Source organism: Bos mutus, chromosome 27 (genome assembly GCF_027580195.1).
Source record: "Bos mutus isolate GX-2022 chromosome 27, NWIPB_WYAK_1.1, whole genome shotgun sequence".
Lineage (NCBI taxonomy): Eukaryota > Metazoa > Chordata > Mammalia > Artiodactyla > Bovidae > Bos > Bos mutus.
The window spans coordinates 1,121,040-1,142,953 of record NC_091643.1 but is presented as its reverse complement, the minus strand read 5'-3'; the positions used below and the strand labels follow the sequence as shown (position 1 = coordinate 1,142,953).

The 21,914-nt window shown below is 42.3% G+C and overlaps 1 protein-coding gene across 3 annotated transcripts in view; it reads left to right on the top strand.

Annotated features, from left to right (window-relative positions):
• The window catches only part of ZNF385D (zinc finger protein 385D), a 1,015,555-nt gene that overhangs the window by 974,472 nt on the left and 19,169 nt on the right, over positions 1–21,914 (top strand). For all 3 annotated transcript variants that reach the window (XM_070364115.1, XM_070364117.1, XM_070364116.1), the window contains one exon: positions 18,343–18,573. In XM_070364115.1, the coding sequence (XP_070220216.1) occupies positions 18,343–18,573 (231 nt within the window). The remainder of the gene's footprint in view (positions 1–18,342; positions 18,574–21,914) is intronic.

The following is a 21,914-nucleotide window of genomic DNA, read 5'->3' as shown; positions in this document are numbered from 1 at the left end:
ATAAAAATGAAGTTCTTCTCTCTCAAGAAAATTAACTTTAAGAAAGTGATCTAGGAAGCAAAGAGATTAAGAATTATATTTTAAAATTATTTTATCCAAATTAACGAACTTCAGAACTTCTATTCATATCAAACTGTCTCTAATATAGTGTTCTGACTTGACTCATGAAATGAGATCCCAAAGGCCGAGATGAAATAGAAATGCCATCATCCTTTGAGAGGTCAAGTCATCTGAGACCAGATTTCTATCCCTTTGTAGCTATAAAAATAGTTAGCATTCTGCAGGATCAAAATTACCATACAGACTAACTGTCAAAGATAATAAAAATTTATTTTTAAATTAATTATCTAACTGTATTCTTTATTAACCACAGCTCTATCTTAAAACATATTTATCCTAGCATATTGAATTAAATCTTAGTTGATAGACCTAACCAAGAACAAGTGTTTTTTTCTTAATTATATACTCAAAATATTGAATAAATAATTAGATTTGAAGCTGTTGAAATAATGTCAAAATAACTAGTCTCTTCAATAAGGTCTAAGGAATATCTAATTGGTTATTCTGCATTATTCAGACAAAAGAAAGGTTAACATTTTTTGTTTTTAGTGTTTCAATTAGCGTTTTGGTGAAATTGTGATATGATTACAATCAAATGTAGTCTCAAAAACAAAAAGAAAATTTTATGGTATGGTGAGTTTTAGTGCAAGAGGCAGTCTGCTGTAGCTTGGAATTTCTGAAACTGTGTGACAGTTTATGACATTATAATAAGAGAGACAATTTTATCTGGAATTTTGTGAAAATCTGGTTTATATGGTTTCTGTAGCTGAAAAGGGGAATATTGGAAATAGGTCTGTTGGCTTTGCCTTGAAGAGAGGCATTTGCTCCAGAATTTTATTATTTCCAAGCAGTTCTATTAATTTTTCAGCAGGCAACCTTTCCGTAAATAACAAGTAAAATTCTGATTTCTCCCATTCATTTTGATGTGCACATTCTCCCTAATTTTTATGTGTCCCCCAACTCTTAAAACTCTTCTTGGCTGAAGTATATTAAACATTACATGGAAACGACTTTTTCAAGGAGACAAATTCTATCAAAAAGTGATTGTATTAACCCTAACCCTTTCCTGCAGTGGGCAAAATAATAATAAATTGCTGTTTTGGATTAAATAATTTGGGAAGTTTGAATCTTGAAACAATGCAGTTTATAGTTTAAATTGAATGCCTAGTAGTTGAAAATTTGTTATTAAAACTATATATATTAATACGATTTCTTGATTTTTTTAAGGTCTTCTTTTTTTCTATATTTCTCTCATCTTTGCCAGTCATCCCCCATAATTTGTCCAGTAGAACTTACTCTCTGAAAACTTCTTTCCTGGTTCTGAAATTTGAAAAAAGAATGTATATCAGTTTATCACGGTATCTGTCTGATTAAACTGTTGTCTTCATAGTCAATTTATGAAACATTATTGTATTGAAAACTAGAACTCTTTGTGACCCTAAGGACTGTAGTCAGCCAGGCTCCTCTGTCCATGGGATTTTCCAGGGGAGAATACTGGAGTGGGTTCCCATTTTCTCCTCCAGTGGATCGTCCTGACCCAGGCATCCACTGAACCCACAACTCACGTCTCCTGCATCGGCAGGCAGAGCCTTTACCACAAGCGCCACCTGGGAAGCTAGGTAACTCTTACCGGCTAAGTCGCTTTAGTCATGTCTGACTCTTTGCAGCCCCATGGATGGTAGCCCACCAGCCTCCTCTGTCCATGAGATTCTCCAGGCAAGAATACTGGAGTGGGTTGCCATTTCCTCCTCCAGGGGATCTTCCCGATGCAGGGATGGAGCCAGCATCTGAAATCTCATCTGTCAGCAGTTAGGTTCTTTACTAGTGACATCTGGAAAGCTTCCTAGCAGTGCTAGTAGTAAAGAACCACCTGCTAATGCAAGTTGAAGTAGGAGAAGGGGTTTCGATCCCTGGGTGGGGAAGATCCTCTGGAGGAGGGCATGGCAACCCACTCCAGTATTCTTGCTGGAGAATCCCAAGGACAGAGGAGCCAGCAGGCTACTGTTCATAAAGTTATATGTAGCTCTTAGCACACAGTAAATTGCCTCAGACCAAATGGGTTAATGTTCTAAATCATTTCCACACTAAATATTTTATCATTGTGCCATCCCTCATGAGAGCTCATTTTCTTATCTTCGAGACAGTCTACAAAATTTGAAGAGCTGGCAGTTATTTCTTCCCTTTAATTATTAGGGCTGCCTAACAGGATTCTACAGCAAGGATTTGTGTCCTCGATGGCTTGACATGACTGTCGCCACCTTCTCAATTCACCACAGGCTCTAGTTTCACTAGTCAGAAAGCAAGTTCTCCCTCACTCTGTTTCAATTTTAATTAGTAAAAGCTTTCAAAATTCATGATTTATCAAGTCCTAATTCTAAATAGTTATTATAGATTTAAGCACACAGGGCAAACCCTCACTTTTGCCTAAAGCACACGGTCAGAAGGAAGATGATTGCTGTATAAATACAACAGATTACCAAAGGCAATTGCTGAAAAGCTATGCCTTGACTGCCAAAATGGAAATTTTTCAATATACATGTCTCCTTGTTAATGAAATGGGAAGTATCACTGTGGCATGCAGTGTTTTTTTTTTTCTGTGCAGAAAATTCTTCAAAGGGGGGAACTACCATTCATAAATTTGGAAAGGTTTTAGTTCCTTCTCCTTTACTAGGGAAAATAAAAATCTCTATTACAAATCCCCCACCCCAACCCCAACCCCCCCCCCAAAAAAAACCTGTTTCCTATGCCTTTTAGTATCATCCAGGTCACTTAAAATAACTTTGGAATAAATTGATTTTTTTGTCCTCTTTCTCTTTTGTTATGTTTATCAGAAAGTTCATAGATTCTGACAAAACTTACCACTTCTTGGTGCTTATCAAGTGTATGAACAGTGGTGGAACCACTGAATCAGCTCTCCCAAGGACTCACGGTCCTGCCTTCCAAGTAACTTAGTGTTGTGTGTATGTGGATTTTATTTTTATCTCTGTGGGTGTGTAACTGATGTACACTGTTGTGTTAGTTTCATGTAACATGGCTGTTACACATATACACGTGTCTATTCTTTTTCAGATTCTTTTCCATTACAGGTTATTAACAAGTATTTCATATAGTTCCTTGTGTTCTATAGTAGGTCCCTGATGGCTGTGTTTTGTATATACTACTTTGTACATGTTAATCCTAAACTCCTAAGTTACCCCTCACCTGCCATTTTTCCCCTTTGGAAACCATACGTTTGTTTTCCAAGTCTGTGAGTCTGTTTCTGTTTTGTAAATAAGTTCATTTGTACCAGTCTTATTTAGATTTCATATATTAATATGTGATATGATATTTGCTCTAGTAATTTAGTTTTGAACTAATTTACTTTGGATAATTTATGTTTGGAAGGGAATGGAGGAAGCATACATTCTGAGTGCTGTAGGAAACAGATTTTCTTGAAAACGTAGATTCTAGGTTAGGGAGACGAGACCGTCTTACAAAAAGAACCCCTGGTTTAAAGGCCAAGTGGCAGATTAATTAAACCCCAAGTTATTTTTCTCTGTTTTAAGTATCTGAATGTATCTACACTCTCCTTCATTTATAAATTACATCAGTCTCCAAAAATCTATCTTTCAAAAGAGATACTCATTGCTTGCTTAGGTACCTAAAGTATTTTTAAGAGTTTTCCTTAACTTATTCCAAATTCCTTCTTGGAGTCGTCAACTTGTCCTGACTTGGTGGGGCTGTCCCCCAAAGTACTAAAAGTCTCATGTCTCAGAAACTCCTTTGCTGCCACTGCTGCTGCGTCGCTTCAGTTGTGTCTGACTCTGGGCCACCGCATAGATGGCAGCCCACCAGGCTCCCCCATCCCTGGGATTCTCCAGGCAAGAACACTGGAGTGGGTTGCCATTTCCTTCTCCAATGAATGAAAGTGAAAAGTGAAAGTGAAGTCACTCAGTCGTGTCCGACCCTCAGCGACCCCATGGACTGCAGCCTACCAGGCTCCTCCATCCATGGGATTTTCCAGGCAAGAGTACTGGAGTGGGGTGCCATTGCCTTCTCTGAGAAACTCCCTTAGTCACAGACAAAACAGGACCGTGGTCACCCGATTCCTCTTCCCCTGTTTTACATTCATGACTTTCTATTTATATGTTATTATAGCTCTAAAGCTGAGACCTGTTACTAAACCAGAAACTAGTTGACAGGCATGTCAGTGGTGGTTCCTAAAGAGTTGTCCTCAGCCCCACAGCAGCAGCACTGGGCTATTTGTCAGAAATGCAGATATTCAGGCCCCAATCCAGACCATAAAGTCTAAGGGCAGAATCAACAGTCTGTGTCTGATTAAACCTCCAGGTGGTTCAATGTATACTAAAGTTCTGGAACCTCTCGTTTACAAGAACAGGATGACTCTTGGTTCACAGATGTTTCCAACATCTTGGCTCTGTTCTTGCTGGATGTTGTGAGAGGCAAAGGAGCGCAGAGAAGAGAAGGGGAGAAAATTAGGTGAAAATGATTCAGGATGAAAACTTAGACTATAAGGTCAAAGGTTTGCTCTTTATCCTGCTGTCCCAGTGTGCAGTCTAGTGCCTCTCGGGAGTAGGACCTCAGCTTTTGAAAGAAAGGCAAATACTCGACAGAACAAATTTGCTGACAGCAGCCTGTGTATTTATCAGTTGCCGAATATCTAGCAGGCTTTGTTGTAGTTGCGTGTGGAATATATTAAATACGAGGTAAGCTGCAAGAGTAGGGAACACAGTCCCCACTGACTTAGAGAAACCAAGGCTGCAACACGATGAGGCGGTGATAGAGACATCACGCTGAGGTGACACCAAGGTATTCGGCCCTAATCCCTGAGGCCCGCAGACGCCTCGGCGCTGTCCTGGAGGGAGCCTCTCCCTTGAGAGAAAGGAGGGAGGGCAGATCCTCTGGTGAAGAAGAAGCTGAGAGGAACCCTCAGCAGCTTCTCTCCTTGGAGAGGACTCGCCTTTGGCCAGAGAGCGGCGGGCCGGCCGGGAGCCGGGTCCCGGGGGCGCCGTGAGGGGGCGCGGCGCTCAGGGCCCACGGGTCGCTCAGAATGGCGGCCCCCAGCCCGGCGGAAGCCGGCGTCCACACAGGCCTTTCACGCACATTGACGCACACCACGCAACCATGCATACAACACACACCACGCACATGCGCGCACACCACACACACGCACGCACAACACGCATACCACGCACACCACGCGCACGCACGTGCACTCACGCACACACACACACAGCACGCATACCACGCACACCATGCGCACGCACGCACACCACACACACGCACGCACAACACGCATACCACGCACACCACGTGCAGCCACGCACACTCATGCACACGGCTCCTAGCACTGAACACCTGGAAATGGCTCATGAAACTTTCTGGCCTTCACCAAAATAAGAACCACAATGACTGGTAAAACTGGGCATGCGTTTCTCAGATGGCTGACGAGATGGCACGATGGACTCCACCCTCTGTGTGGGGTGTGTGCTCTCCAGTGAGCAACACTATCGGTGTCACTGTTAGGCTCCTTTACACTTTCTGCCTCTTCCTGTTGGGTGTGTGTGCAGGGGCTGAGGTGGGGTTGGTATGACTACTACTTAGATGAGGCCTGCTTGTATGTGGTGAACTACGGGTTTAAGCTAATACTATCAGTTCAGTTCAGTCGCTCAGTCCTGTCCGACTCTTTGCAGTGCCATGAATCGCAGCACGCCAGGCCTCCCTGTCCATCACCATCTCCCGGAGTTCACTCAAACTCATGTTCATGAGTTCATCCAGTCATCTTATCCTCTGTTGTCCCCTTATCCTCCTGTCGCCAATCCCTCCCAGCATCAGAGTCTTTTCCAGTGAGTCAACTCTTTGCATGAGGTGGCCAAAGTACTGGAGTTTCGGCTTCAGCATCAGTCCTTCCAATGAACACCCAGGACTGGTCTCCTTTAGGATGGACCTGTTGGACCTGTTGGATCTCCTTGCAGTCCAAGGGACTCTCAAGAGTCTTCTCCAACACCACAGTTCAAAAGCATCAATTCTTCGGCGCTCAGCCTTCTTCACAGTCCAACTCTCACATCCATACGTGACCACAGGAAAAACCATAGCCTTGCGTAGACAGACCTTTGTTGCCAAAGTAATGTCTCTGCTTTTGAATATGCTATCTAGGTTGGTCATAACTTTCCTTCCAAGGAGTAACCGTCTTTTAATTTCATGGCTGCAATCACCATCTGCAGTGATTTTGGAGCCCCAAAAAACAAAGTCTGACACTGTTTCCACTGTTTCCCCATCTATTTGCCATGAAGTGATGAGACCAGATGCCATGATCTTCGTTTTCTGAATGTTGAGCTTTAAGCCAACTTTTTCACTCTCCACTTTCACTTTCATCAAGAGGCTTGTTAGTTCCTCTTCACTTTCTGCCATAAGAGTGGTGTCATCTGCATATCTGAGGTTATTGATATTTCTCCCAGCAACCTTGGTTCCAGCTTGTGCTTCTTCCAGCCCAATGTTTCTCATGATGTACTATGCATATAAGTTAAATAAGCAGGGTGACAATATACAGCCTTGACATACCCCTTTTCCTATTTGGAACCAGTCTGTTGTTCCATGTCCAGTTCTAACTGTTGCTTCCTGACCTGCATACAGGTTTCTCAAGAGGCAGGTCAGGTGGTCTGGTATTCCCATCTCTTTCAGAATTTTCCACAGTTCATTGTGATCCATACAGTCGAAGGCTTTGGCATAGTGAATAAAGCAGAAATAGATGTTTTTCTAGAACTCTCTTGCTTTTTTGATGATTCAGCGGATGTTGGCAATTTGATCTCTGGTTCCTCTGCCTTTTCTAAAACCAGCTCGAATATCTGGAAGTTCACGGTTCACATATTGCTGAAGCCTGGCTTGGAGAATTTTGAGCATTACTAGCGTGTGAGATGACTGCAATTGTGTGGTAGTTTGAGCATTCTTTGGCATTGCCTTTCCTTGGGATTGAAATGAAAACTGACCTTTTCCAGTGCTGTGGCCACTGCTGACTTCTCCAAATTTGCTGGCATATTGAGTGCAGCAGTTTCACAGCATCATCTTTCAGGATTTGAAATAGCTCAACTGGAATTCCATCACCTCCACTAGCTTTGTTCGTAGTGATGCTTTCTAAGGCCTATTTGACTTCACATTCCAGGATGTCTGGTTCTAGGTGAGTAATCACACCATCGTGATTATCTTGGTCATGAAGATCTTTTTTGTATAGTTCTTCTGTGTATTCTTGCCACCTCTTCTTAATATCTTCTGCTTCTGTTAGGTCCATACCATTTCTGTCCTTTATCGAGCCCATCTTTGCATGAAATGTTCCCTTGGTATCTCTAATTTTCTTGAAGAGATCTCTAGTCTTTCCCATTCTGTTGTTTTCCTCTATTTCTTTGCATTGATCACTGAAGAAGGCTTTCTTATCTCTTCTTGCTATTCTTTGGAACTTTGCATTCAGATGCTCATATCTTTCCTTTTTTCCCTTTGCTTTTCGCTTCTCTTCTTTTCACAGCTATTTGTAAGGCCTCCTCAGACAGCCATTTTGCTTTTTTGCATTTCTTTTCCATGGGGATGGTCTTGATCCCTGTCTCCTGTACAATGTCACGAACCTCAGTCCATAGTTCATCAGGCACTCTATCTATCAGATCTAGCTCCTTAAATCTATTTCTCACTTCCACTGTATAATCATAAGGGATTTGATTTAGGTCATACCTGAATGGTCTAGTGGTTTTCTCTACTTTCTTCAATTTAAGTTTGAATTTGGCAACCTAAATGAGAACAGAGTTTGAAAGGAATAGACACATATATCAACATGTGTATGTGTGACTGGATTACTTGGTTGTGCACCTGAAACTAACACAACACTGTTAATCAGCTAGGAAAGTGTGAAGGTGTTAGTTGCTCAGTTGTGTCAACTCTTTGTGACCCCATGGACTGTAGCCCTCCAGGCTCCTGTGTCCATGGGACCCTCCAGGAAAGAATACCGTAGCGAGTGGCCGTTCTCCACCAGGAATGGAACCTGGTTCTCCCATATTGCAGGCAGAGTCTTTAACATCTGAGCCACCAAGGAAGCCAACTGTACTCCAATATAAAATTTAAACAAAGAACTAAACTAGAGACATCCGTTTTGACATCAAGGACATTTGAGGCTGAGGATACAGAGTAGGTCTCCACTCCTATTGGCCAGCTGTTGGGCCCTGAGTCACTGCCTGGGGCCTGGGGGGCTCCTGCTGGCTTCCTTCTGCTTCTGGAGCCTCTGGTTTCCCTTCTTTTTGGCCTGTTCCTCCTGCCACTCTCCATCTCTCTGCTGCCTCTCCAGCTCAAGCATCCTTTGGTCCAGTTCTGACCACCTCCTCCTCCTGAGAGCTTCTGCAATCATTTGCTAACCTGGCAACCTGACTCTCTAGCCTTCTTCCTCCCAAATTGCTATCAGCAATAAGAATATCCTGAATTCCTGAAAAATTTTTCTTTGAAATTAAAGCAATCTAACAGTATCTTCTCAAATCACATGATTCACATGGTGTCCAGTCCCCATGAAATGGTCCTGGTTTCAGGAGGGAAATTCAGAAGTTGGATAAGCTATTTCTTTTAACAGGCTCTCTCTCAAATACTTTTAAGCAGAACAATTGGTGTTCTAATCTGCATCTGGTGTGCCCAACCCAAAGTGAGTTCAGCAGGTCAGTAACCAGGATCACTGAGTCTGACTCTACTGTTGTAATTGCCTCGAGCAGTCATAGATTAGGCAGCTTCGGGAAACATCTCAGAAGTTGCAGTTAGATATTTCTGGGGTTTTTTAAGTTTTTGAAATCAGTTGCCTATCTAGAATTTCTGATGAACACAAGACTCGGAAACTCTAGTTCAAATGATGTAAAGGTGGAAATAATTACTCACCTGATCCCTTGGGACATTAAGTGCTTTAATCAGGTCTCTATAGGACTTGATTTAAAAAGGACAGTGGATCATTTTTATGCATGACACTTCCAAGTAGCAGACCTTTGGAGGTGTGGTAAAGTTAGAATTTGAAGTGCAAGTATATCTCCAGTATTTTCTGGAGATGTCTCCTCAACCTCTTCAATGACAGCAAATCCATTGTTCCCTCCCCTCTCATGGTATGCAGCCTGGTTGCTCTGGTCCACAAATAATGTTGGTTTTTACCTTTTAACATCCAATGGGTAACACAGGGTCTAACACAGGAGGATTCAATCAAGCCCACCCGAAAAGTTTCAGGACCAAGTCAAGAGCTCAAATGGAGACCATATACCATACAGCTCAGTGCTTACAAGATACCTCAAGCATCGCTGGCAGCCCCGTAGGCTGTATCCAAGGATTGCCCTTGTGACCTGAAAGTCAAGGGCTCTCCCCACCTGAGTCAGCTCAGCCCTGCCAAGTAGCACAGATGTGCAGGAACAGGGCAGACGCTGTCCCCTAAGTCAGCCCTTTGGGTGGCAACTGAAGGTGAAAGTCGCTTTGTCGTGTCCAACTCTTTGCAGCCCCATGGACTATAGAGTCCGTGGAATTCTCCAGGCCAGAATACTGGAGTGGGTAGCCTTTCCCTTCTCCAGGGGATCTTCCCAACCCAGGGATCAAACCCAGGTCTCCCGCATTGCAGGTGGATTCTCTACCTGCTGAGCCATCAGGGAAGCCCTTGGGTGGTAATTGGACCCACCCAAATCTGGGAGCCCAGTGGGGAGGCAACCTTTCTCCCCAACCTCATTTTGTGGGCTGGGGATTTCCAGCCAATCTGAAGCATTTCCTCTTCAGAGAGGGAGGCAATATCTGGGGGGACTTTTCTGTGTAGACTCACATTTGGTGACTTGACGTTATTTGGTGTTTTGAAAACAAGCCTCTTTCTCTGGTTTCCAGAGAGAGGCTGTGATCTCTTACCTCAACACACAGAACCGCACCTGCACATAGACACACGTAAGTGCATATGCACACAAAAGCATAACGGCATATGCACACACAAACATACATGCACACACACAGACACACATGCACACACAAAACATACATGCATAGACATATGCGCACACACAAATTCTACATGTACACACATAGACACATTCACACACATAGACACACGATCATAAACCTCTACACATACGCACTCACACACACTTGGGAATTCTCTGACTCTGTACTCTGGCCTTCGGGGCACCCAGTCCAGTTCTCACTTCCCTTCCTAATTAACATTCCCATTTGCTTAGTTGGTTATCAAACTTGAAAAAAGTGTTTTTCATAAGATCAAAAAATACAAAAATAGACTTTTGTTTCAGTGGTTTGTGATATGTGGAGCCCCCAAAAGTATAGAGCCCAGTGCAGGGCCCACTCCTGCCTGTGTCTAAGAGGGTGGTGCTGCACAGATGATGGTGGTTAAATGAGGTAGAATCCAGAGGAAAGAAACAACTGCCAGTAATAATTTCTAAAAACTTGTGTGTGTGTGTGTTTTGTCACGAAACACCTTTTTATACTTCAGAATGTCAGCATATTTAAGAGGAAGCAGCTGTTCTCCTCGCTTGCTTGCAAGCCTGGTTGAGACTTAAATTCTCACAAACAAGAAGGAAATAAATTGAATATCATTCTGAGTCTTCAGTGTACCAGAAAACATGATGAGACTCTTTGGGTCATAGTATTAATTTGTCAGGGCTTCCCAGGTGGCTCAGTGGTAAAGAGTCCGCTTGCCAACGAGGGAGATATGCCTTTGATCCCTGGGTCAAGAATTATCCCTGGAGGAGGAAATGGCAACCCACTCTAGTATTCTTGCCTGCAAAGTCCCATGGATGGAGGAGCCTGGGAGGCTATGGTCCATGGGGTCGTAAATAGTCGGACATGACTGAGCAACTGAGCATGCATGCATTCATTTCTGTTACCTGGAAGGAAATTTCCATAACTTACCTCTGGTTCTCTGAGTTGGATCATGAGATCTGTAACTAGGAAAATGCTTTCCTTACCCAGACCATGTAAGTTGGCCACTCTATTTTATTATCTAGAATTCAAGTTATTTTCTGGAATCTTTTCTTATGCTTTATGAAATGTTTTAAAAGGTATTTCCAGTGTTTTATGCAAGAATGAGGGCCAAAATGGCCCACTCTGAATACTGACACGTTTCCGTTCATCCTCCACGAGAGCACCATTCCACAAAGTATTAGCAATCTGTTTTGATGCCAAAGCCAAACAGTGACAGTTGCAATAATGAACATTCGCTTCAGGGTGCTGGCAGAAAACAGCACAGAAATGCAAACCCGCTCCATCCCAAGCCTCGCCTTCCCACGACAGCACACCCATTACTTCCGACTCCCTGTCACACGTATCGTTCCCAGAGGACCACTGGCAGAACAGTGCAAAGAAATCTGAACCAGCCCCTGGGAAACATTAAGAAGAGTGAATCAGGATTCTGGTTCCACATCGTTTGGGAAAAAAAAAAAGAAAAGGAAAAGTTTACAGTAAGGAGGGCCTGTGGGTTACTCTTACTACTTTGCAGAAGAGATTGTTTGCACACTGTAGGTTTTCCTTCTCTCCCCTCCCCCTAAATGGACTCCAACACCTTAATGTGTTAGCATGAACGGAGGATTGGACAAACATGATTGACTCCAGCTTGGGCCATGTTTTGTTTCTTTTGAAGTCAAATTTTTAAGATACTATCTTCCAACAATCATAATAAATCATGACCAGTTGGAATAAACTGAAGGGATGTGATCAGTTCTTTTATGAAAAAAATTCAAAATTTTAGCAAAAAGAACATGTGCTTCTGAGCCAGGCTGAGTTCAAATCGTTGCCCTACAGCTGGCAGCTTTGGCCTTGAGCAAGTTCCCAAAACTCCACATACCCCAATTTCTTCTCTAAGGTGGGGAGAAAGAAGGTATGCCTATATATATATTTTTTTAATTAAGATATAGTTGATTTATAATAGTGTTTTAGTTTCAGGCATACATCAAAATGATTCATGTGTGTGTGTGTATATATTCTTTTTCAGATTCTTTTCTTTTATAAGGTTATTAGACAATATTGTGTATAATTCCCTGTGTTATACAGTAGGTCCTTGCTGGTTCTTTATTTTATACATAGCAATGTATAAATGTTAATCCTGAACTCCTAATTTACCCTCTTAGTTTTTTATGATGATTGAGTGTATTAGTATGTATAAATGCTTTAACATTGCTTCTACCATCTTTAGCTATAATTGTGTCTTGCTCATTCATTTGTTCATTTATTCATTCATTGTTTTCTTTGAATAAATATTTATTGAATGCATTTTTATGTCAAGTATAAATGCAAGGGTCTATGAATGGACAAAATGGATGGAAGAAGGGCTGGTGTATTTATTACTGTTATTTCAGATCATTATGGGATGTCTCATGAACCACATAATGGACATATATTATCCTTCCCATCTCCAGTGGCTTAGGTAGTGAAGTGAAGTGAAGTCACTCAGTCGTGTCCGACTCTTTGCAACCCCATGGACTGTAGCCTACCAGGCTCCTCTGTCCATGGGATTTTCCAGGCAATAGTCCTGGAGTGGATTGCCATTTCCTTCTCCAGGGGATCTTCCCAACCCAAGGATCAAACCCGGGTCTCCCGCATTGTAGACACACGCTTTCCCGTCTGAGCCACCAGGGAAGGTAGAACCTAGTGCAAAACAGCAGCTCAATAAATGTTGACGGAGTGAAGTTCAAAGACATGAATCACTGCAACACAGAATAACAATTTAGACCTGAAATAAGGATTTGGAAGTGGGAGATGCAATGTCAAGTCCCAGTTTTATGGAAATTTCCTCATCTAAAAACCAAGAAAGCTGTAGCATGTAACCACCGAGATCGCTGCTGTGATTCTACAAAGTAACTGAATGATGCACTGTGTGGTGACTGGTTCTAGTTCTTTTTTATCAATAAACTTTCATTTTTAGACGAGCTTTAAATCTACAAAAGAGGTACAAGAATCCTACAGAGGCTTCCACTATACGCTGTTAAGGTTTCCTTGTTATTAGCATCTCCCATTATTGTGGTGCATTTGTCAAAGCTAGAGAACCATAACCAATACATTGCTTTTACTAGATTCCATACTTCCTTTGAATTTCCTAAATTTTTACCTAATGTTCCTTTTTTCTTTTTGCCCCAGGATTCCAACCAGGACACCAGATTATATTTAGACATCCTGAGTCCTTAGACTTGTCTGGACCATGACAGTTTTTCAGATTTCTTGTTTTGGTGACCTAGACATTTTTGAGGATGCTTGATCAAGAATTGTGTAGAATGTCATTGAATTTAGGTTTGTTTATGCTTTTCCCATGGTTAGACAGGGGTTATGAGTTTGGGGAAGAAGATCACAGGGATAAGTCTCATCACATCCTAGCAAGAGTGTATGTTATTAACATGATCAATAATATAAAATTTTATTTTAATGAGTGGAAAGGTATTATGCATAACTGGTAATTTAATGTTCCATACTAAAGAAAATAGCTTTGCTATATGTCATTTTCTATGCAATGTACAGTCATCTGTTGATATTCATGGGGAACTGGTTCCAGAACCCCTGTAGATACCAAAATCTATGGATGCTCAAGTGCTTATATAAAATGATGTAGCAGTTGCACATAACCTATACACATCCTTCCATTTACTTTAAATCATCTCCAGATTACTTCTAATACCTAAAACTGTGTAACATTATGTAAATAGCTGCAAATACAATGTAAATGGTATGTAAATAATCACCTTCCCACAGCAAAATTGTGTTTTCTGGAAGTTTCTGGCATTATTTTTTAAATATTTTAAAATGGATGCAGAAACCAAGGGCCATCTAAATAAAATAGTTGGTGCCTTCATGGCTTAATCTTAAAATATATTTACCTTACTTGTTAAAAAAAAGTCCTCTTTACTACTGGGAAATTAAAAGTAACTGAAAAATTCATATCTTGTTATAAATTAATAATACTCCCACCTTTGTGGACTCAAGATCTATATATTAAATTTAAAGTGAAAAACATGACTGTATTTCACTCAAACTAACCTTAATCTTGAGAAAATATTAATAACAGATCTTTGTTCAGCTACGTGGCCTAAAAAATGTAACAAGGTTAAGTGAAAGTGTTAGTTGTTCAGTTGAGGCCGACTCTGTGACCCAATGGATGGCATGGCTCCTCTGTCCATGGAATTCTCCCTGCAAAGATACTGGAGTAGTTTCATTTCCTTCTCCAGGGTATCTTCCCAACCCAGACGTCAAGTTTGGGTCTTTTGCATTGCAGGCAGATTTTTACCATTTGAGCCACAAAGGAATTAAGTACCAGAAATTAAGTGTTTATATCCTGATTTCCCCAAGCCTGTCTCGTGCAAGGGACTTCCCTTAAGAAACATTAACATTTTACTAAGCCCAAGCCATAGACGGTCTGGACTCTCTAACCTTTGACATTCTTGGTATAAATGTACTTTATCCTCTGGGGATAATGCCGTGCCACGTAGGGCCACCCAAAATGGACGGAGCACAGTGGAGAGTTCTGACAAAACATGGTCCACCAGAGAAGGAAATGACAAAGCACATCCACATTCCTGCCTTGAGAACCGCACGAACAGTTGATGTTGTTCAGTTGCTCAGTGGTGTCTGACTCTTTGCAACCCCATGGACTGCACATTCCAGGCTTCCCTGTCCTTCACCACCTCCCAAAGTTTGCTGAAACTCATCTCCATCGAGTCGGTGATACCATCCAAACATCTCATCTTCTGTTGTCCCCTTCTCCCGCCTTCAATCTTTCCCAGCATCAGGGTCTTTTCTAATGAGTTGACTCTTCACATCAGGTGCCAAAGTATTGGAGCTTCAGGTTCAGCATCAGTCCTTTCAAGGAATATTCAGGACTGATTTCCTTTAGGATGGACTGGTTGGATCTCCTTGCAGTCCAAGGGACTCGCAAGAGTCTTCTCCAACGCCACAGTTCAAAAACATCAATGCTTTGATGCTCTCCTTTCTTGGTCCAACTCTCACATCCATACATGGCTACTGGAAAAACCATAGCTTTGAATAGGCAGACCTTTGTTGGCAAAGTAATAATGTCTCTGCTTTTTAATATGCTATCTAGGTTGATCATAGCTTTCCTTCAAAGGAGCAAGTGTCTTTTAATTTCATGGCTGCAGTCACCATCTGAGGTGACTTGCGGGCCCAAGAAAATAAAGTCTGTCACTGTTTCCATTGGTTCCCCATCTATTTGCCAGAAAGTGATGGGACCGGATGCCATGATCTTCATTTTCTGAATGTTGAGCTTTAAGCCAGCTTTTTAACTCTCCTCTTTCACTTTAATCAAGAGGCTCTTTAGTTCCTCTTCACTTTCTGCCATAAGGGTGGTGTCATCTGCATATCTGAGGTTATTGATATTTCTCCCAGCAATCTTGATTCCAGCTTGTGCTTCTTCCAGTCCAGCGTTTCTCATGATGTACTCTGCATAGAAGTTAAATAAGCAGGGTGACAATATACAGTCTTGACGTACTCCTTTACCGATTTGGAACCAGTCTGTTGTTCCATGTCCAGTTCTAACTGTTGCTTCTTGACCTGCATACAGGTTTCTCAGGAGGCAGGTCAGGTGGTCTGGTGTTCCCATCTCTTTAAGAATTTTCCACGGTTTGTGATCCACACAGTCAAAATCTTTAGCATAGTCAGTGAAGCAGAAGTAGATTTTTTTCCTGGAAATCTCTTACTTTTTCTATGATACAATGGATGTCAGCAACTTGATCTCTGGATCCTCTGCCTTTTCTAAATCCAGCTTGAACATCTGGAAGTTTGGTTCATGTACTGTTGAAGCCTAGCTTGGAGAATTTTGAGCATTACTTTGCTAGTGTGTGAGATGAGTGCAATTGTGCCATAGTTTGAACATTCTTCGGCATTGCCTTTCTTTGTGATTGGAATGAAAACTGACCTTTTCCAGTCCTGTGGCCACTGCTGAATTTTCTAAATTTGCTGGATATTGAGTGCCGCACTTTAACAGGGTCATCTTTTAGGATTTGAAATTTTCTGGTATTACCTGATATTTTAATGTTGGTACCTTAGAAGACAAGACTAGTCAGGAAGTGGGCCTTTCCATGTTCAAGGTAATGCATTCTTGTGGCCAAAATTGGTGTTAGCTAATTTTATTTTTCTCTTGCTATGAGAAAAACTGGTGATGGCACTATGATTATTTTTTCTAACATGGTTATAAGATGTTCTCCATGATACTGCAGGGGACCTTAATGGCATTATGGCTGAATAAGTGGTTAAAAGTATGTGAAGGGTCAGGGCAAAGGGAAGGTCCAGATAAATTGTTCTATTCAATATCCCTCAGCATCCCCTATAATGGAAAAGAATCCAGAAAAGAATATATTCACATACACACATATATAGTATGTGTGTGTGTATATATACACACACACAATATGTATATATATTTAGCTATTATATGCCTACCTATGTGTGTATGTAGACATATAATAGCTAAATATATATACATGTATGTATATTGCAGAATCACTTTGTATACACCTGAAACTTTGTAAATCAATTATAGTTCAAATTTTTTAATAAAAATTAATTAGTGAAAAACAAACAGCAAGAACCCATTCATCTTCCGACTGGCTAGTGCTTCTGTGCCGTATTTGGGAAAGAAGCTGAAACCAGCCTTACCCACATTCCCACCTCTCTCTCCAGATCAAAGTGAAAATCCAAGTTCAAAGGCTTGTTGGTAACAGAAATTAACAAGAACTACATTTTTATGAGGAAGCCCCTCACTGCAGGTACCACTGTCCTTTATAGCCACTGCCTGCTCCATTTACCATGGGTGTTTAGGGCGGCGCTGCATAGTGAGCACGGCAACCTGTGGGAGGAGAGACAACTCCAAGAGCAGCTGTGGCTGGAGAGGCTGCCTGGGAATATTTTGAGTAGGAGGTTAAGAGTTAGCCAGCCGGGAGGCAGTGAAAAGGGATATAAAAATAGAAAGCACAGGGCCTGGAGCACATTTGCGATTCATATTGGACTTGGCAGACGTTGCTCACACCATGTTAACCAGCCTATTTGGGTTGGGAGCTGTGTCTACCCAAGTGAAGCTAAGACAAGGTAGGCTCACTTTGGAGGTTGACCTCTCCAGATTTAGAGTCAGACTTCAGAGCCAGAAGGGTTGTAGGGTTACAGTGCATCAACGCCTTCCTGGTTATCATGCTCTTGAAAGCTGTGACATTAACATGGTGTGACCAGTCCGTGAATTCCATATGAAGAGTCACCATTGGTGTTTGAATACTTTTGTGTCACACACTCCCTGAACTCATCCTGGTACAGGGCATATGCTTAATAAATATGCCAGATTAGAATTTGTCTTGTTTGTATATGGATGATTTTTGTATTTGTTGAACATACAGCTTTTTGTAGATAAGGCAAGAATTTTATAAACCTTTGATCTTGACAAAGCGGTGTGACATCAGGGTTCTTTACTTCCCATATATTTTACACAAGCACGCACAGGATCACAACCAACTTTTTTAAAGGGTCTTGGCTGTGATTTTATTTCATTGTATTTGTTTTTGACTGCTCTGGGTCTTTGTCGCTGCACACGGGCTTTCTCCAGCTCCAGGGAGCGGGGGCTACTCTCTGGATGCAGTCTGTGTGCTTCTCATTGCGGTGGCGTCTCTTGTTCTGGAGCACAGCCTTAGGGTGTACAGGCTTCAGTCACTGCAGGATGCAGGCTCAGCGGTCATGGCACACAGGCTCGGGTGCCCCGCGGCACGTCGGATCTTCCCAGACCAGGGATCGAACCAGCGTCCTCTGCATTGCAAGGCGGTTTCTCAACCACAGGACCACCAGGGAAGCCCTATTTTACCTATTTTGTTTTAAATTAAAGAAAGAGATGTAGAAGAAAATAGAAAGACAAGTCGTAAAGAAAAATGAACATACCTTAGACGTATTTACTCTCCATTGTATTTTTTAAAGCCATCCTAGGAGACATATACAAAGCACAGTGCACTATAAAGAATATTTAAGTAAGGCCACACATTAACAAGATAACTTTGAGCATGTTTATTTACCTCAAGAAAACATAGTAAAGCCTATTTGTATTTATTTTCAAGAATTGTCCAAATGTGTTCTATCGATAGACGCAACTGTAAGTGTGCGTCTGTGTCACTTCCTCAGGAGATGATTGCTGCGTGGTCGACAGGGGGTCGGAGCTAGTTGCTCTTCTCATTATTACCAGAATGCAATGTCGGGGGTGCGTTTTCAAATGGGGAAAGATAATGCACTGTCTTTGCCTTTTCTCCTGTGCTATTTTGACTGCAGATAGTACCACAGGGACACCAGCAATATCAACGACAACTGTGGAAATTCGCAAAAGCAGTGTTATGACAACGGAGATCACCTCTAAAGTGGAGAAGAGCCCCACCACAGCCAGTGGCAACAGCTCCTGTCCTTCCGCGGAGACTGAGGAGGAGAAGGCCAAGAGGCTGCTGTACTGTTCCCTCTGCAAGGTTGCTGTCAACTCCGCCTCCCAGCTGGAGGCCCACAACAGTGGTGAGATGCAGCGATTCCTTCTCTGTCTCAACAGCTCTGCAATTATGCTCCTCTGAATAGATGAGGTCTTTGCAGCAGGGGACAGAGGGGTGGCAGAAAACTGGCAATTGTTACACGGAACTCAGTAACCATTAAAAAGTAAGAATGGCAAGCAAAGTGCCATTGGCATGCGGGCAGTGGAGGGTTTCCAGGGCTCCCATGCCGTGCTGTGGATGCGTGTGTGTGTTTTATAAACACAAGGAGAGTCAGTAAAATATAATTCTAAAGCATCAACTTTGTGTTTATATGATTTCTAGATTGCTATGTTAATTTCATGCATTTGCTTCTAAATGAAATTTTCTAAAGTTGCACCAATAATAGAGTTGCAAAATTGGGTTGCACAATTCCATGAGATTTTGGTTAAAACCTCCTTATTATGGTTTTTATGGTAAATAATGTTGTTTGGGCTAAATTTATTTGAACCGGACAATTAAACTTAAGAAAATGCTTCCTATAGACAGAAGCAAGATAAGACATTTTACCTTATCTTGAGGTAAGATATCTATGTGAAAGATTTTACTTATTCTTTCTGACAGCCTAAAGATACTATTCCCCTGCTTTGATTGAGGCTCAGAGAAGACATGTGATCAGTTAGGTGATGAGCCATTATTCAAACCCAGGTCTCTCTAACTTAAACACTAAACTTTAATATAGCAGAACTGAAAATACTGATAAGCCAGTATGGAATCCTCTTTGGATATATTTTGATTCCATCCACTTGCTCTTTCTGTATATCTATGTTTATATATATATATATATTTAAAGATGTTATATATCTCTATATAAGCCTAACTAGATATACATATATATATATATATATATATATATATATATATATAATACATATATGGAGAGAGAATATATTTATATTGACTTATATAAAGATTTTATTTATTTATTTATTTATGTCCTGCCTGAGATTTTAGCCAGCCCTTTGGCCCAAGATCAGCTTTTCTCTGAAAGACTGGGGTCATTGCCAGGTCTCTGTCAGCCGTTACAATAGGACAAGAATCATTTGTGAATCATACCCTGAGTTAATAGTGCAGCTGTGCACCGATGGAGTCTTTGACCAATCACTGCTGCCCAAGGAACATTCCAGTATTGACCTCAAGCCTCTAAGGGTGTAATTGCAGGTGGGGGACAATTCCTTCCACGCACACACGCCCCTCCTGCAGGCGGCATGAGTCATAGTCAGGGAGAGTTCAGGAGGGCAGGGACTGGGACACGCAGAAGAGCATCTGGCCCCAAGTCAGAATCTAAGCCTTCAGATTTCCCCCTCTTTCCTCCTGCAAAGACGTGTTTCCTGGGTGCATGGTCATGGAAGAGAGTGGATATCATTGGATGTCCATTCAGTGCTCGAGAATTCTTGGTCATTCCCCATCATGACAGAGAAACATTCATTTTGAGGGGAGGCCCATTTTGATAGATAAACAAACCATACCCTTGGAGGCTGCAGTTAATTTATTAAGAATTTGGATGTCCTTCCTGAATTCTGATCAGAGATGTCTGATTAAGAACAAAGAAGGAATGACTTATTTGATTTAAGAGCAAAGAAGGAATGACTAATTTGATTTTATCACATCAGGTCAGCATTTTCCATATTCCAGTTCTATGGTCATTTATGGTTTGTGTGTCAGAATTGCATTTGGAGCCTTAAATATGTATGTATTTTATATGTATAAATATATATTCATATACTTTGTATGGATAGAAAAGTATATATCTTTATATATAAATAAATTTATATTTAAGTATATTTAAATATATATGCATTTATGCTTATTTAAATATATTTCTGTATGTATTAATATATATACACCCAGGGATTCTGATTTATTGTATATCCTACTGCTGCTGCTGCTGTTTAGTCGTCCAGTCATGTCTTGACTCTTTGCAGCCCTATGGACTGTATAGCTCACCAGGTTTCTCTATCCATGAAGTTCTCTAAGCAAGAATACTGGAGTGGGTTGCCATGCCCTCCTCCAGTGGATTTTCCTGAGTCAGGGACTGGACATGGGATTCTTTACCACTTAACCACCTGGAAGGTCCATATATCCTGCAAATATATCCTATTATATATCCTAAATATATTTCCTACATCCAGGGATTTTGATTTGTTATATAGCCAGGGCCTGGGAAGCTATAGTGTTTGGGAAAAGAAAAAAAAAAAGCAAAACTGTTGCCAGGTGTTTTGCAGGCAGAGCTGAGAACTAGCGTAACCTTCTCACCTGGAGGCTTAGGAGGTGATGGGTTGTCACCCTGACTTGAGCCCCTTTCTAGGCGTGTCCCCTCTGAGGTTTCAGCCCAGGGGGACACCGTGACCCCCACGTCTCTTCCCTCTAAGGTGTTTTTCTCTCCGCGTCAGACATCTCCCCGCGGGTTACGCCTAGCGGAAACCCGCGGGGGGACTGTAGACGGCGAGGCCGGACGCACGCCCCTGTCCTGTCCGGGGTGGGAGTGGTCCTCGGCGGCCTCACCATAAGATCGTTGAGCTGGGTTCTCGTTTGGGGCCACCAGAAGCAGGCGCGGAGACAGCGGTGTGAGGGTCCCTGGGCTTTGGGGGGTTATCGCGGTGGGAGAAGGAGACAGGAAGCGAAGGCCCCCAGGACAGGCCGCGTCACCTCGCCAGCCGCTGACGAGGGCCAAAGGAGCTCACCTGCACAGACAGAGCGCCTGGCCCGTCCCTCACAGGCCGGACCTGCGAGGGCCGCACAGAGCAGCAGAACTGAGTCTCCTCAAGTTTGGGGCATAGTTGTTTACAATGCTGTGTCCGTTTCTGCTGCACAGCAAAGTGAACCAGCCACCTGTATACACGGGTCCCCGCCCTCGTGAGCCCCGCCCCACGGCCTCCAAGCGCCACCCCTGCAGGCCATTGGAGCTCTGAGCTGAGTTCCTGTGCTGTGTAACGGCCTCCCACGAGCTGTGTGACACGATAGTGTGCGTGTGTCAGCCCCAGGCTCCCATTCACCCCTCCTCCCCGCTTCCCATGCGCACGTCCTCTCTGCGTCTGCAACTCTACTCCTGCCCTGCAGATTCGCTCATCAGTATCACCGTTCCAGACTCCACATATATGCATTAATATACTCTGTTTTCCCCTCTTTCTGACTTACTTCACTCTGTGTGACAGATTCTCCGTCCATCCACCTTTATGATCACATTGCTCTCCTTGTCCATTTACAATCTGTTGTTTACATTAAAAAAGGTCGTACTACAGGCGCATGAATTCCAGCCTTTGTGAGCTCAGAAGATTTTGAACTACTCTGAAATGACTAGTGAAACTGAAGCTTGTAGTCGGATTTGTG